The 15,634-nt window shown below is 41.4% G+C and overlaps 1 protein-coding gene across 1 annotated transcript in view; it reads left to right on the plus strand.

Moving 5' to 3' along the window:
• FIG4 (FIG4 phosphoinositide 5-phosphatase) overlaps nt 1–15,634 on the plus strand; it is a 1,077,570-nt gene that overhangs the window by 29,464 nt on the left and 1,032,472 nt on the right. Inside the window, exon 2 of the mRNA XM_053710848.1 lies at nt 2,948–3,062. Within this exon, the coding sequence (XP_053566823.1) occupies nt 3,000–3,062 (63 nt within the window). The 5' untranslated portion in view covers nt 2,948–2,999. The remainder of the gene's footprint in view (nt 1–2,947; nt 3,063–15,634) is intronic.

Genomic DNA, 15,634 nt, shown 5'->3' on the forward strand with positions numbered 1-15,634 from the left:
TGGGATCTTTCTAACGCTGGTATTTAGAGTCGTGGCTGAAGTGAGAGTTAGAAATCTAACGACAAGACTCCAGCCGCAGAAAAAAAACAGGAGTTTTAAGAGCTTTCTGGGCTAACGCCGGTTTATAAAGCTCTTAACTACTGTGCTCTAAAGTACACTAACACCCATAAACTACCTATGTACCCCTAAACCGAGGCCCCCCCACATAGCCGCCACTCTAATAAATTTTTTTAACCCCTAATCTGCCGACCGCACACTGCCGCAACCTACGTTATCCCTATGTACCCCTAATCTGCTGCCCCTAACACTGCCGACCCCTATATTATATTTATTAACCCCTAATCTGCCGCCCCCAACGTCGCCGCCACCTACCTACAATTATTAACCCCTAATCTGCCGACCGGACCTCACCGCTACTATAATAAAGTTATTAACCCCTAATCCGCCTCACTAACCCTATAATAAATAGTATTAACCCCTAATCTGCCCTCCCTAACATCGCCGACACCTAACTTCAAGTATTAACCCCTAATCTGCCGACCGGACCTCACCGCTACTATAATAAATGTATTAGCCCCTAAAGCTAAGTCTAACCCTAACACTAACACCCCCCTAAGTTAAATATAACTTTATTGTAACTAAATATATTAACTCTTATTAAATAAATTATTCCTATTTAAAGCTAAATACTTACCTGTAAAATAAACCCTAACATAATAAAAATATTACAACAATTTTAAGCTAATTACACCTACTCTAAGCCCCCTAATAAAATAACAAAGCCCCCCAAAATAAAAAAAAAATGCCCTACCCTATTCTAAAATTAAAATAGAAAAGCTCTTTTACCTTACCAGCCCTGAAAAGGGCCTTTTGCGGGGCATGCCCGAAAGAATTCAGCTCTTTTGCCTGTAAAAAAAACCATACAATACCCCCCCCCAACATTACAACCCACCACCCACATACCCCTAATCTAACCCAAACCCCCCTTAAATAAACCTAACACTAAGCCCCTGAAGATCTTCCTACCTTGTCTTCACCATGCCAGGTATCACTGATCGTTCCAGGCTCCGAAGTCTTCATCCAAGCCCAAGCGGGGGCTGGACATCCATCATCCGGCTGAAGTCTTCTATCAAGCGGCGGCTGAAGAGGTCCAGAAGAGGCTCCAAAGTCTTCATCCTATCCGGGCAGAAGAGTAGATCCGGACCGGCAACCATCTTCTTCCAATCAGCATCTTCTATCTTCATCCGATGACAAGGGGCTCAATCTTGAAGACCTCTGGCGCGGATCCATCCTCTTCTTCCGACGTCCTAAGTCCGAATGAAGGTTCCTTTAAATGACGTCATCCAAGATGGCGTCCCTCGAATTCCGATTGGCTGATAGGATTCTATCAGCCAATCGGAATTAAGGTAGCGAAAATCTGATTGGCTGATTGAATCAGCCAATCAGATTGAGCTCGCATTCTATTGGCTGTTCCAATAGAATGCGAGCTCAATCTGATTGGCTGATTGGATCAGCCAATCGGATTGAACTTGAATCTGATTGGCTGGCCGCGTTCGTAAGCAACGCTGGTATTGAGAGTTGCAGTGGCGGTAAATATGCTATACGCTCCCTTTTTGGAGCCTAACGCAGCCCTTCTGTGAACTCTAAATACCAGCGGTATTTAAAAGGTGCGGGCGAAAAAAAGCATGCGTAGCTAACGCACCCCTTTGGCTGCAGAACTCTAAATCTAGCCGTTATATATACTGTGCATAAAAACATAATACACACACACATAAACATATTCACACATACATACATGCACACATACACACATATTAACACATATTTATTAAAAAAACTAATAGTATATTGGTTGGCTCCTAGAATAAATTCACCCCCCTCCCTCTTTGCATTTGTTTAGCAAATATGAAAGATTTTGTAATATAGTTTTTATCTTATACCAAAACAAATGATGCTACATACAGTAATAAATTAACAAAAATAAGTTCATAGCAGTTAGAAACATCAACTAGGGGTTCTGGAGAAGAAAACAGCTGGATAGAAAAAGGAAGTTGTTGAACATAGAGAGTGCATAGAGTGCTGACAGTCATGTAAGGTTATCTCTACCTTCTCGCTCTTAAAGGGCCATAATACCCAAATGTTTACACACTTGAAAGTGATGCAGCATAGCTTTAAAAAGCTGTCTAGAAAATATCACCTGAACATCTCTATGTAAAAAAGAAAGATATTTTACCTCAAAAGTTCCTCAGTAGCCACCTCCCATTGTAAAGGATTTCTAAGCAGCATTTTAGTGTGTCTGTCCTAGGACAGCAGAAGGGATGAGCATTGTGCACTCTCATATTATTTCACCAATCAGGTAAAGGAAGCTTACTATGAAATCTCATGAGAGTTAAGTCAAATCTCATGAGATCACAGTAAAAGAGTTCATGACCTCAGCACTGCTGATGCTGATTGGCTGCTGTTCATTTCTTCATTTTTTTCAATTTTTTTACCTGCAGCTGGGAGCAGCTGAGTATAACTTTTTGCACAGAACTTACTCTGCTGAGCTGAGGAGATTGTGAGGTAAAATATCTTCCTTTTTTACATAGAGATGCTCAGGTGATATTTTCCTGTCAGCTTTTTACAGTTATACTGCATCAGTTTCAAGTTATTTAGCAGATGAGTATTATGTCCCTTTAACTATCTTTCTCGACTCCTTTCTTTAATCTCTCTTTTTACCATCTCTCCCTTCTCTTTCAGGCCATATCTTCTGTTTATACTCTTTATTTCCCCTCTCATATCTTTTCACTCTTTTTTACATAGTGACCAGCATAAAGCACATTGTATCTAGCAGGTAGAAATGTGTGAAATGAATATCCTAATTTTGTATTTCTGACTTCTTGTTGATTTATCTTTGAATCCTTAAAAGCATGAGTGTTAAGCATTTCTCCATGGTTGATTTGTGCAGGCCTCAATAAACCATCCCCGTAACCCAGCAGCGGAACAGTAACATCTCTACCATGCTGCCGGCTGCACCCATCATAAGTGGTATTCAGAAGCTTATACTCTATGAGACTCGAGCGGTAAGTAACTGTGATCTTTGTTAATGTGTTGATGTTAAATAGCTGTTTATCAGCAATTGTTAAGGTCATTTATACTTGAATGTGATAAGACATATGTTGTTTTTAATCCAAATGATCATGTTTTGCTAAGTGAACTATAAAATAAAGCACAGAAATACATTTTATAGGTCTGAGTAGTATGAAGTGTAATTACAAGTAATGTGATTAAACTCCATCCGTCCATGTGAGTGTGGAAATACAGCTTTACACGCTTAGTAATTTCATATTTGTTTTCAAATTCTTACAATGTACTATATACAACGTAAAAAGAAAAAAGTAAAACCACATTCTCAGATGTATGTTTATGAATATAGAGAAGAAAAAAAAAAGATGTTTAAGTGTTTATATGGCTGTATTTGTATTTAAATAATTTATTGTAATCAATTTTTTTTTAATCAGTAACAAATTATTCAATGTTAGACAATTACATGTTCTTCTTTATTTTATTTCATACTAGCTGTTGCTTCGCTAGCATGGATTTTTTGATTTGTAAAAAATAGCGAGAAACGCGACCACTCACAGCGACATGTGCCCTCGTGTATGTTGTTATTATTATTCTGTTTACAATTACTTTAATATTAAAGGGACAGTAAAGTAAAAAAAAACTTTCATGATTTAAATAGGGCATGTAATTTTAAACAACTTTCCAATTTACTTTTATTACCAATTTTGCTTTGTTCTTTTGGTATTCTTAGTTGAAAGCTAAATCTAGGAGGTTCATGTGCTAATGTCTTAGACCTTGAAGGCTTCCTCTAATCTGAAAGCATTTTGACAGTTTTTCACCACTAGAGGGTGTTAGTTCATGTGTTTCATATAGATAACATTGAGCTCAGGCACGTGAAGCTCCTAGGAGTCAGCACTGATTGGCTAAAAATGCAAGTCTGTCAAAAGAACTGAAATAAGGGGGCAGTTTGTAGAGGCATAGATACAAGGTAATCACAGAGGTAAAAATTATATTATTATAACTGTGTGGGTTATGCAAAATTTGGGGAATGGGTAATAAAGGGATTATCTACCTTTTTAAACAACAAAAATTCTGGTGTTTACTGTCCCTTTAAATTGGAAGTATATATTATGACTCAACTGTCAGATGTGGAAAAAAAAAAGTGTTACAATTTTTATTGATATCCATATCTTGAGAACTACTGACGTTAGGAGCAAGAAACTTGGCATGTAAACTTACTTTATAATGAAGATTTTAAATTAAAATCCTTTCCTATGGAGAGTCCACAACGTTATTCCAATTACTAGTGGGATATTAAACTCCTGGTCAGCAGGAGGAGGCAAAGAGCCTTTCAGTTTTTAAGCTATAGGTATCCACATAAATAACCCCCCCTTTTCACCCCCTTAAGTGGATTTTTGGGAAATGGTAAAAGACGTGTTTCTTTATTTTTAAAAGAGAATGCAAATACCAATTTTCATGTCTAACATCTTTGGTTTTTTAGATATAGGCATCCTCATAAATCACCCCCCCCCTTTTCACCCTTTTTAATTGGATTTTCTGCGAAAGGGTAAAACACGTGTTCCCTTTTTTTAACGCAGAATCTAAATACCAATTTTCACGTCTGTAACATCTTCATTTTTTGAGATATAGGTATCCTCCTCATAAAAAAAAATCACCCCCTTAGGGACGTAATTTCCAAAAAATCCTTCCTTAGTGGGTGCCTACGTCATAAAACAACGTACCCTCCAAATTTCACATTCCTAGGTTAAACGGTTTGAGCTGGGCATTGATGAGTCAGTCAGTCAGGACTTGTTTATATATATATATAATATAGCAACTGGTATAATATTTTTTTTGTTGCCTGAAAAATAAAACAGGAAATACAATCCTGTATAAAGTAGATGTCTCCTCTATACATCCTATTTATTTTCAATACATTATTTTCAATCAATGCAAAGGGCATTGCTGATTCCTGTCATAAATATCATATTGTGTTTATGGTAACACAATGTTGTTGCATTAAATTATTTTAGATTTGATGAGACATTTTTATATCAATCAGGATACCTACGAGTTGCAGTGTGTGTATTTTGTTTGCAGAATTGAACTATGTCTACAACATGTATTTATTTATAGTGTTTAACGTGCTAGATGATTGATTACAAATATTAGATTTTGTAATAATATTGAGAAGTAAGAGGACGTTTGTTTTTTATGTAATCATTTGAAAACATTGTTAACAGTGGTTCTTGACTGGCTTCAGCAATCTGAGCTTTCTACAGGGTGACTCATATTTAGAGGACAGTGCACTTGTAAAAGAAAGGAAGGATGATGGCTTTTAAAAATGACTTTTCTCCAACATTGGTGTGTCCGGTCCACGGCGTCATCCATAACTTGTGGGAATATTCTCTTCCCCAACAGGAAATGGCAAAGAGCACAGCAAAAGCTGTCCATATAGTCCCTCCTAGGCTCCGCCCACCCCAGTCATTCTCTTTGCAGCTGAACAAGCAGCATCTCCACGGAGATGGTGAAGAGTATGTGGTGTTTAGTTGTAGTTTTTTATTCTACTATCAAGAGTTTGTTATTTTAAAATAGTGCTGGTATGTACTATTTACTCTGAAACAGAAAAGGATGAAGAGTTCTGTTTGTGAGAGGAGTATGATTTTAGCAGCAGTAACTAAAATCGGTTTCTGTTCCCACATAGGACTGTTGAGATGAGATAACTTCAGTTGGGGGGAACAGTTGGCAGACTTTTCTGCTTAAGGTATGACTAGCCATATTTCTAACAAGACTGTGTAATGCTGGAAGGCTGTCATTTCCCCTCATGGGGACCGGTAAGCCATTTTCTTAGTCTCAAACAGAATAAAGGGCTTAATATGGGCTATAAAACTGGTAGACACTTTTATGGGCTAGATCGATTGCTTTATTTGGGCATTTTATACAGCTTGATGTTGAAATTCACACTTTATAACTTTGGGGAACGTTTTTTTACGTCAGGCACTGGTTTAGACACTTTCCCAGTCAGGAAGGGCCTTCTCTGTAGTAGGCAGAGCCTCATTTTCGCTCCATTACTGCGCAGTTACTTTTGAGAGCAGGACATGCAGCTGCATGTGTGTGGGTCTGGAAGTAGTTAAAAAGGTTCCTAGAAGGCTTCATTTGGTATCGTATACCCCCCTGGGTTTTGTAAAGTCGCAGCAAAGGCTGTAGCTGGGACTGTAGAGGGGTTAAAACTGTAAACGGCTCCGGTTTCCTCATTTTAAGGGTTAAAGGTCTGAAATTGGGGTGCAATGCTTTGAATGCTTTAAGACACTGTGGTGAAAATTTGGTTAAAATTGAACAATTCCTTCATAGTTTTTCACATATTCAGTAAAAAAGTGTGCCCTGTTTAAAATTTAAAGAGACAGTAACGGTTTTGTTTTAAAACGTTTTTTGTACTTTATTGACAAGTTTAAGCCTGTTTAACATGTCTGTGCCTTCAGATAAACTATGTTCTGTATGTATGGAAGCCAATGTGTCTCCCCCTTCAAAATTGTGTGATAATTTTGCCATAGCGTCCAAACAAAGTAAGGACAGTACTGCCACAGATAGTAAAGTTGCCCAAGATGATTCATCAGATGAAGGGAGTAGACATAGTTCTACATCATCTCCTTCTGTGTCTACACCAGTTTTGCCCACGCAGGAGACCCCTAGTACTTCTAGCGCGCCAATGCTTGTTACTATGCAACAATTGACGGCAGTAATGGATAACTCCATAGCAAATATTTTATCCAAAATGCCTGCATTTCAGAGAAAGCGTGATTGCTCTGTTTTAAACACTGTAGAGCAGGAGGGCGCTGATGATAATTGCTCTGTCATACCCTCACACCAATCTGAAGTGGCCATGAGGGAGGTTTTGTCAGATGGGGAAATTTCTGATTCAGGTAGAATTTCTCAACAGGCAGAACCTGATGTTGTGACATTTAAATTTAAATTAGAGCATCTCCGCGCACTGCTTAAGGAGGTGTTATCTACTCTGGATGATTGTGACAACCTGGTCATTCCAGAAAAATTATGCAAGATGGACAAGTTCCTAGAGGTTCCGGTGCACCCCAACGCTTTTCCTATACCCAAGCGGGTGGCGGACATAGTGAATAAGGAGTGGGAGAAGCCTGGCATACCTTTTGTCCCCCCTCCTATATTTAAGAAATTATTTCCTATGGTCGACCCCAGAAAGGACTTATGGCAGACAGTCCCTAAGGTCGAGGGGGCAGTTTCTACTCTAAACAAGCGCACTACTATTCCTATCGAGGATAATTGTGCTTTCAAAGATCCTATGGATAAAAAATTGGAGGGTTTGCTTAAAAAGATTTTTGTACAGCAAGGTTACCTTCTGCAACCCATTTCGTGCATTGTTCCTGTCACTACAGCAGCGTGGTTCTGGTTCGAGGAACTAGAAAAGTCGCTCAGTAGAGAGACTCCGTATGAGGAGGTTATGGACAGAGTTCACGCACTTAAGTTGGCTAATTCTTTTATTTTAGATGCCGCTTTGCAATTAGCTAGATTAGCGGCGAAAAATTCAGGGTTTGCAATTGTGGCGCGCAGAGCGCTTTGGCTGAAGTCTTGGTCAGCGGATGTATCATCCAAGACAAAATTGCTTAATATCCCCTTCAAGGGTAAAACTCTCTTTGGGCCAGAATTGAAAGAGATTATCTCAGACATCACTGGGGGAAAGGGCCACGCCCTTCCACAAGATAGGCCTTTCAAAGCCAAGAATAAGTCTAATTTTCGTTCCTTTCGTAATTTCAGGAACGGACCGGCCTCTAATTCTGCATCCTCTAAGCAAGAGGGTAATGCTTCACAAACCAAACCAGCCTGGAAACCGATGCAAGGCTGGAACAAGGGTAAACAGGCCAAGAAGCCTGCTGCTGCTAACAAAACAGCATGAAGGAGTAGCCCCCGATCCGGGACCGGATCTAGTAGGGGGCAGACTCTCTCTCTTTGCTCAGGCTTGGGCAAGAGACGTTCAGGATCCCTGGACACTAGAAATAGTTTCTCAGGGTTATCTTCTGGAATTCAAGGAACTACCCCCAAGGGGAAGGTTCCACATGTCTCACTTATCCTCAAACCAAATAAAGAGACAGGCATTCTTACATTGTGTAGAAGACCTGTTAAAGATGGGAGTGATACACCCAGTTCCATCGGCGGAACAAGGGATGGGATTTTACTCAAATCTGTTTGTAGTTCCCAAAAAAGAGGGAACTTTCAGACCAATTCTGGATTTAAAGATCCTAAACAAATTTCTCAGAGTACCATCGTTCAAAATGGAAACCATTCGAACGATTCTACCTACAATCCAGGAAGGTCAATTTATGACTACCGTGGATCTAAAGGATGCGTATCTACATATTCCTATCCACAAAGATCATCATCAGTTCCTAAGGTTCGCCTTTCTGGACAAACATTACCAGTTTGTGGCGCTCCCATTCGGGTTAGCCACTGCTCCAAGGATTTTCACAAAGGTACTCGGGTCCCTTCTAGCGGTTCTAAGACCAAGGGGCATTGCAGTAGTACCGTACTTGGACGACATTCTAATACAAGCATCGTCTCTTTCAAAGGCAAAGGCTCACACAGACATCGTTCTGGCCTTTCTCAGATCTCACGGATGGAAGGTGAACATAGAAAAAAGTTCCCTGTCTCCGTCGACAAGAGTTCCCTTCTTGGGAACAATAATAGATTCTTTAGAAATGAGGATTTTCCTGACAGAAGTCAGAAAGTCAAAACTTCTAAACGCTTGTCAAGTTCTTCATTCTATTCCTCGTCCTTCCGTAGCTCAGTGCATGGAAGTAGTAGGGTTGATGGTTGCAGCAATGGACATAGTTCCTTTTGCGCGAATTTATCTAAGACCATTACAACTGTGCATGCTGAAACAGTGGAATGGGGACTATACAGACTTGTCTCCAGTGATTCAAGTAGATCAGAAGACCAGAGACTCACTCCGTTGGTGGCTAACCCTGGACCACCTGTCCCAGGGAATGAGCTTCCGCAGACCAAAGTGGGTCTTCGTCACGACCGACGCCAGTCTAGTGGGCTGGGGCGCGGTCTGGGAATCCCTGAAAGCTCAGGGACTTTGGTCTCGGGAAGAGTCTCTTCTCCCGATAAACATTCTGGAACTAAGAGCGATATTCAATGCTCTCAGGGCTTGGCCTCAACTAGCAAAGGCCAGATTCATAAGATTCCAATCAGACAACATGACGACTGTTGCTTACATCAATCATCAGGGGGGAACAAGGAGTTCCCTGGTGATGAGAGAAGTGACCAAAATAATAGAATGGGCAGAGGATCACTCCTGCCACCTATCTGCGATCCACATCCCAGGAGTGGAAAACTGGGAGGCGGATTATCTGAGTCGTCAGACATTCCATCCGGGGGAGTGGGAACTTCACCCGGAGATCTTTGCCCAATTAACTCAATTATGGGGCATTCCAGACATGGATCTGATGGCGTCTCGTCAGAACTTCAAGGTTCCTTGCTACGGGTCCAGATCCAGGGATCCCAAGGCGACTCTAGTGGATGCACTAGTAGCGCCTTGGACCTTCAACCTAGCTTATGTGTTTCCACCGTTTCCTCTCATTCCCAGGCTGGTAGCCAGGATCAAGCAGGAGAGGGCCTCGGTGATCTTGATAGCTCCTGCGTGGCCACGCAGGACTTGGTATGCAGACCTGGTGAATATGTCATCGGTTCCACCATGGAAGCTACCTTTGAGACAGGACCTTCTTGTACAGGGTCCATTCGAACATCCAAATCTGGTCTCCCTCCAGCTGACGGCTTGGAAATTGAACGCTTGATTTTATCAAAGCGTGGGTTTTCAGATTCTTTGATAGATACGCTGGTTCAAGCCAGAAAACCGGTAACTAGAAAGATTTACCATAAAATATGGAAAAGATATATCTGCTGGTGTGAATCCAAGGGATTCACATGGAATAAGATCAAAATTCCTAAGATCCTTTCCTTTCTACAAGAAGGTTTGGATAAAGGATTATCAGCGAGTTCTCTAAAGGGACAGATTTCTGCTTTATCTGTCTTACTTCACAAACGACTGGCAGCTGTGCCAGATGTTCAAGCATTTGTTCAGGCTCTGGTTAGGATCAAGCCTGTTTACAGACCTTTGACTCCTCCCTGGAGTTTAAATCTAGTTCTTTCAGTTCTCCAAGGGGTTCCGTTTGAACCTTTACATTCCATGGATATTAAGTTGTTATCTTGGAAAGTTTTGTTTTTGGTTGCTATTTCTTCTGCTAGAAGAGTTTCTGAGTTATCTGCTCTGCAGTGTACTCCGCTCTATCTGGTGTTCCATTCAGATAAGGTTGTTTTGCGTACTAAGCCTGGTTTTCTTCCAAAGGTTGTTTCCAACAAAAATATTAACCAGGAGATAGTTGTACCTTCTTTGTGTCCGAATCCAGTTTCAAAGAAGGAACGTTTGCTACACAATTTAGATGTAGTCCGTGCTCTAAAATTCTATTTAGAAGCTACAAAAGAGTTCAGACAAACATCTTTTCTGTTTGTCGTCTATTCTGGTAAAAGGAGAGGTCAAAAAGCGACTTCTACCTCTCTTTTTCCTTTTGGCTTAAAAGCATCATCTGATTGGCTTACGAGACTGCCGGACAGCAGCCTCCTGAAAGAATCACAGCTCACTCTACTAGGGCTGTGGCTTCCACATGGGCCTTCAAGAACGAGGCTTCTGTTGATCAGATATATAAGGCAGCGACTTGGTCTTCACTGCACACTTTTGCCAAATTTTACAAATTTGATACTTTTGCTTCTTCGGAGGCTATTTTTGGGAGAAAGGTTTTGCAAGCCGTGGTGCCTTCTGTTTAGGTAACCTGATTTGCTCCCTCCCTTCATCCGTGTCCTAAAGCTTTGGTATTGGTTCCCACAAGTAAGGATGACGCCGTGGACCGGACACACCAATGTTGGAGAAAACAGAATTTATGCTTACCTGATAAATTACTTTCTCCAACGGTGTGTCCGGTCCACGGCCCGCCCTGGTTTTTTAATCAGGTTTGATGAATTATTTTCTCTAACTACCGTCACCACGGCACCCTATGGTTTCTCCTATTTCTCCAACATTGGTGTGTCCGGTCCACGGCGTCATCCTTACTTGTGGGATATTCTCTTCCCCAACAGGAAATGGCAAAGAGTCCCAGCAAAGCTGGTCACATGATCCCTCCTAGGCTCCGCCCACCCCAGTCATTCTCTTTGCCGTTGCACAGGCAACATCTCCACGGAGATGGTTAAGAGTTTTTTGGTGTTTAAATGTAGTTTTATTCTTCTATCAAGTGTTTGTTATTTTAAAATAGTGCTGGTATGTACTATTTACTCTGAAACAGAAAAGGATGAAGATTTCTGTTTGTAAGAGGAAGATGATTTTAGCAGACAGTAACTAAAATCGATTGCTGTTTCCACACAGGACTGTTGAGATGAAGTAACTTCAGTTGGGGGAAACAGTTAGCAGTCTTTTCTGCTTAAGGTATGACTAGCCATATTTCTAACAAGACCATGTAATGCTGGAAGGCTGTCATTTCCCCTCATGGGGACCGGTAAGCCATTTTCTTAGTTAAACATAAAAGAATAAAGGGCTTCAAAAAGGGCTTAAAAACTGGTAGACATTTTTCTGGGCTAAAACAATTGCTTTACTAGGCATATTATGCAGATTCTAACTAATTATTGGTATTATAATCTTGGGGAACGTTTAGAAAAACGGCAGGCACTGTGTTGGACACCTTTTTCAGATGGGGGCCTTTCTAGTTATAGACAGAGCCTCATTCTGGGACTGTATAGGGGTTAAATGTAAAAACGGCTCCGGTTCCGTTAATTTAAGGGTTAAAGCTCTGAAATTTGGTGTGCAATACTTTTAATGCTTTAAGACACTGTGGTGAATTTTGAACAATTCCTTCATACTTTTTCACATATTCAGTAATAAAGTGTTTTCAGTTTGAAATTTAAAGTGACAGTAACGGTTTTATTTTAAAACGTTTTTTGTGCTTTGTTGACAAGTTTAAGCCTGTTTAACATGTCTGTACCATCAGATAAGCTATGTTCTATATGTATGAAAGCCAATGTGTCTCCCCATTTAAATTTATGTGATAATTGTGCCATAGTGTCCAAACAAAGTAAGGACAGTAATGCAACAGATAATGATATTGCCCAAGATGATTCCTCAAATGAGGGGAGTAAACATGATACTACATCATCCCCTACTGTGTCTACACCAGTTTTGCCCACACAGGAGGCCCCTAGTACATCTAGTGTGCCAATACTTATTACCATGCAACAATTAACGGCTGTAATGGATAACTCCATAGCAAATCTTTTATCCAAAATGCCTACTTATCAGAGAAAGCGCGATTGCTCTGTTTTAAACACTGAAGAGCAAGAGGACGCTGATGATAACTGTTCTGACATACCATCACACCAATCTCAAGGGGCCATGAGGGAGGTTTTGTCTGATGGAGAAATTTCAGATTCAGGAAAAATTTCTCATCAAGCTGAACCTGATGTTGTGACATTTAAATTTAAATTAGAACATCTCCGCGCACTGCTTAAGGAGGTGTTATCTACTCTGGATGATTGTGACAATTTGGTCATTCCAGAGAAATTATGTAAGATGGACAAGTTCCTAGAGGTTCCGGTGCCCCCCGACGCTTTTCCTATACCCAAGCGGGTGGCGGACATAGTAAATAAAGAGTGGGAAAGGCCCGGCATACCTTTTGTTCCCCCCCCTATATTTAAGAAATTATTTCCTATAGTCGACCCCAGAAAGGACTTATGGCAGACAGTCCCCAAGGTCGAGGGGGCGGTTTCTACTCTAAACAAACGCACTACTATTCCTATCGAAGATAGTTGTGCTTTCAAAGATCCTATGGATAAGAAATTAGAGGGTTTGCTTAAAAAGATTTTTGTACAGCAAGGTTACCTTCTACAACCAATTTCATGCATTGTTCCTGTCACTACGGCAGCGTGTTTCTGGTTCGAGGAACTAGAAAAATCGCTCAGTAAAGAATCTTCGTATGAGGAGGTTATGGACAGCGTTCAAGCACTTAAATTGGCTAACTCTTTTGTTTTAGATGCCGCTTTGCAATTAGCTAGATTAGCGGCGAAAAATTCAGGGTTTGCTGTCGTGGCGCGCAGAGTGCTTTGGCTAAAGTCTTGGTCAGCGGATGTGTCTTCCAAGACAAAATTGCTTAACATTCCTTTCAAAGGTAAAACATTATTTGGACCTGATTTGAAAGAGATTATTTCAGACATCACTGGGGAAAGGGCCACGCCCTCCCACAGGATAGGTCTTTTAAGGCTAATAATAAGCCTAATTTTCGTCCCTTTCGCAGAAACGGACCAGTCTCTAATTCTGTATCCTCTAAGCAAGAGGGTAATACTTCACAACCCAAACCAGCCTGGAAACCAATGCAAGGCTGGAACAAGGGTAAGCAGGCCAAGAAGCCTACCACTGCTACCAAAACAGCATGAAGGGATAGCCCCCGATCCGGGACCGGATCGAGTGGGGGGCAGACTTTCTCTCTTTGCTCAGGCTTGGGCAAGAGATGTTCAGGATCCTTGGGCGCTAGAAATAGTTTCTCAAGGTTATCTCCTGGAATTCAAGGAACTACCCCCAAGGGGAAGGTTCCACAGGTCTCAATTATCTTCAAACCAAATAAAGAGACAGGCATTCTTACATTGTGTAGACGACCTGTTAAAGATGGGAGTGATACATCCAGTTCCAATAAGAGAACAAGGAATGGGATTTTATTCCAATCTGTTCATAGTTCCCAAAAAAGAGGGAACATTCAGACCAATTTTGGATCTAAAGATCCTAATCAAATTTCTCAGGGTACCATCGTTCAAAATGGAAACTATTCGAACTATCCTACCTACTATCCAGGAAAATCAATTTATGACTACCGTGGATTTAAAGGATGCGTACCTACATATTCCTATCCACAAGGAACATCATCAGTTCCTAAGGTTCGCTTTTCTGGACAAGCATTACCAGTTTGTGGCACTTCCATTTGGATTAGCCACTGCTCCAAGAATTTTCACAAAGGTACTAGGGTCCCTTCTAGCAGTTCTAAGACCAAGGGGCATTGCAGTAGTACCTTACTTGGACGACATCCTGATTCAAGCGTTGTCCCTGTCAAAAGCAAAGGCTCATACGGACATCGTCCTAGCCTTTCTCAGATCTCACGGATGGAAGGTGAACAAAGAAAAAAGTTCTCTGTCCCCGTCAACAAGAGTTCCCTTCTTGGGAACAATAATAGATTCCTTAGAAATGAGGATTTTTCTGACAGAGGTCAGAAAATCAAAACTTCTAAGCTCTTGTCAAATACTTCATTCTGTTCCTCGTCCTTCCATAGCGCAGTGCATGGAAGTAATAGGATTGATGGTTGCAACAATGGACATAGTTCCTTTTGCACAAATTCATCTAAGACCATTACAACTGTGCATGCTCAGACAGTGGAATGGGGATTATACAGACTTGTCTCCAACGATTCAAGTAGATCAAAAGACCAGAGATTCACTCCGTTGGTGGCTGACCCTGGACAATCTGTCACAGGGAATGAGCTTCCGCAGACCAGAGTGGGTCATTGTCACGACCGACGCCAGCCTAGTGGGCTGGGGCGCGGTCTGGGAATCCCTGAAAGCTCAGGGTCTATGGTCTCGGGAAGAGTCTCTTCTCCCGATAAACATTCTGGAACTGAGAGCGATATTCAATGCTCTCAGAGCTTGGCCTCAACTAGCAAAGGCCAAATTCATAAGGTTTCAGTCAGAAAACATGACGACCGTTGCATATATCAATTATCAGGGGGGAACAAGGACTTCCCTGGCGATGAAAGAAGTGACCAAGATAATTCAATGGGCGGAGGATCACTCCTGCCACTTGTCTGCGATCCACATCCCAGGAGTGGAAAATTGGGAAGCGGATTTTCTGAGTCGTCAGACATTCCATCCGGGGGAGTGGGAACTCCATCCGGAAATCTTTGCCCAAATAACTCAATTATGGGGCATTCCAGACATGGATCTGATGGCGTCTCATCAGAACTTCAAGGTTCCTTGCTATGGGTCCAGAGCCAGGGATCCCAAGGCGACCCTAGTAGATGCACTAGTAGCACCTTGGACCTTCAACCTAGCTTATGTATTCCCACCTTTTCCTCTCATCCCCAGGCTGGTAGCCAGGATCAATCAGGAGAGGGCCTCGGTGATCTTAATAGCTCCTGCGTGGCCACGCAGGACTTGGTATGCAGACCTGGTGAATATGTCATCGGCTCCACCATGGAAGCTACCTTTGAGACAGGACCTTCTTGTTCAGGGTCCATTCGAACATCCGAATCTGGTTTCCCTCCAACTGACGGCTTGGAGATTGAACGCTTGATTTTATCAAAGCGTGGGTTTTCAGATTCTGTAATAGATACTCTGATTCAGGCTAGAAAGCCTGTAACTAGAAAAATTTACCATAAAATATGGAAAAAATATATCTGTTGGTGTGAATCTAAAAGATTCCCATGGAACAAGATAAAAATTCCTAAGATTCTATCCTTTCTACAAGAAGGTTTGGAGAAAG

This window comes from Bombina bombina, chromosome 4 (genome assembly GCF_027579735.1).
Source record: "Bombina bombina isolate aBomBom1 chromosome 4, aBomBom1.pri, whole genome shotgun sequence".
In the NCBI taxonomy this organism is placed as follows: domain Eukaryota; kingdom Metazoa; phylum Chordata; class Amphibia; order Anura; family Bombinatoridae; genus Bombina; species Bombina bombina.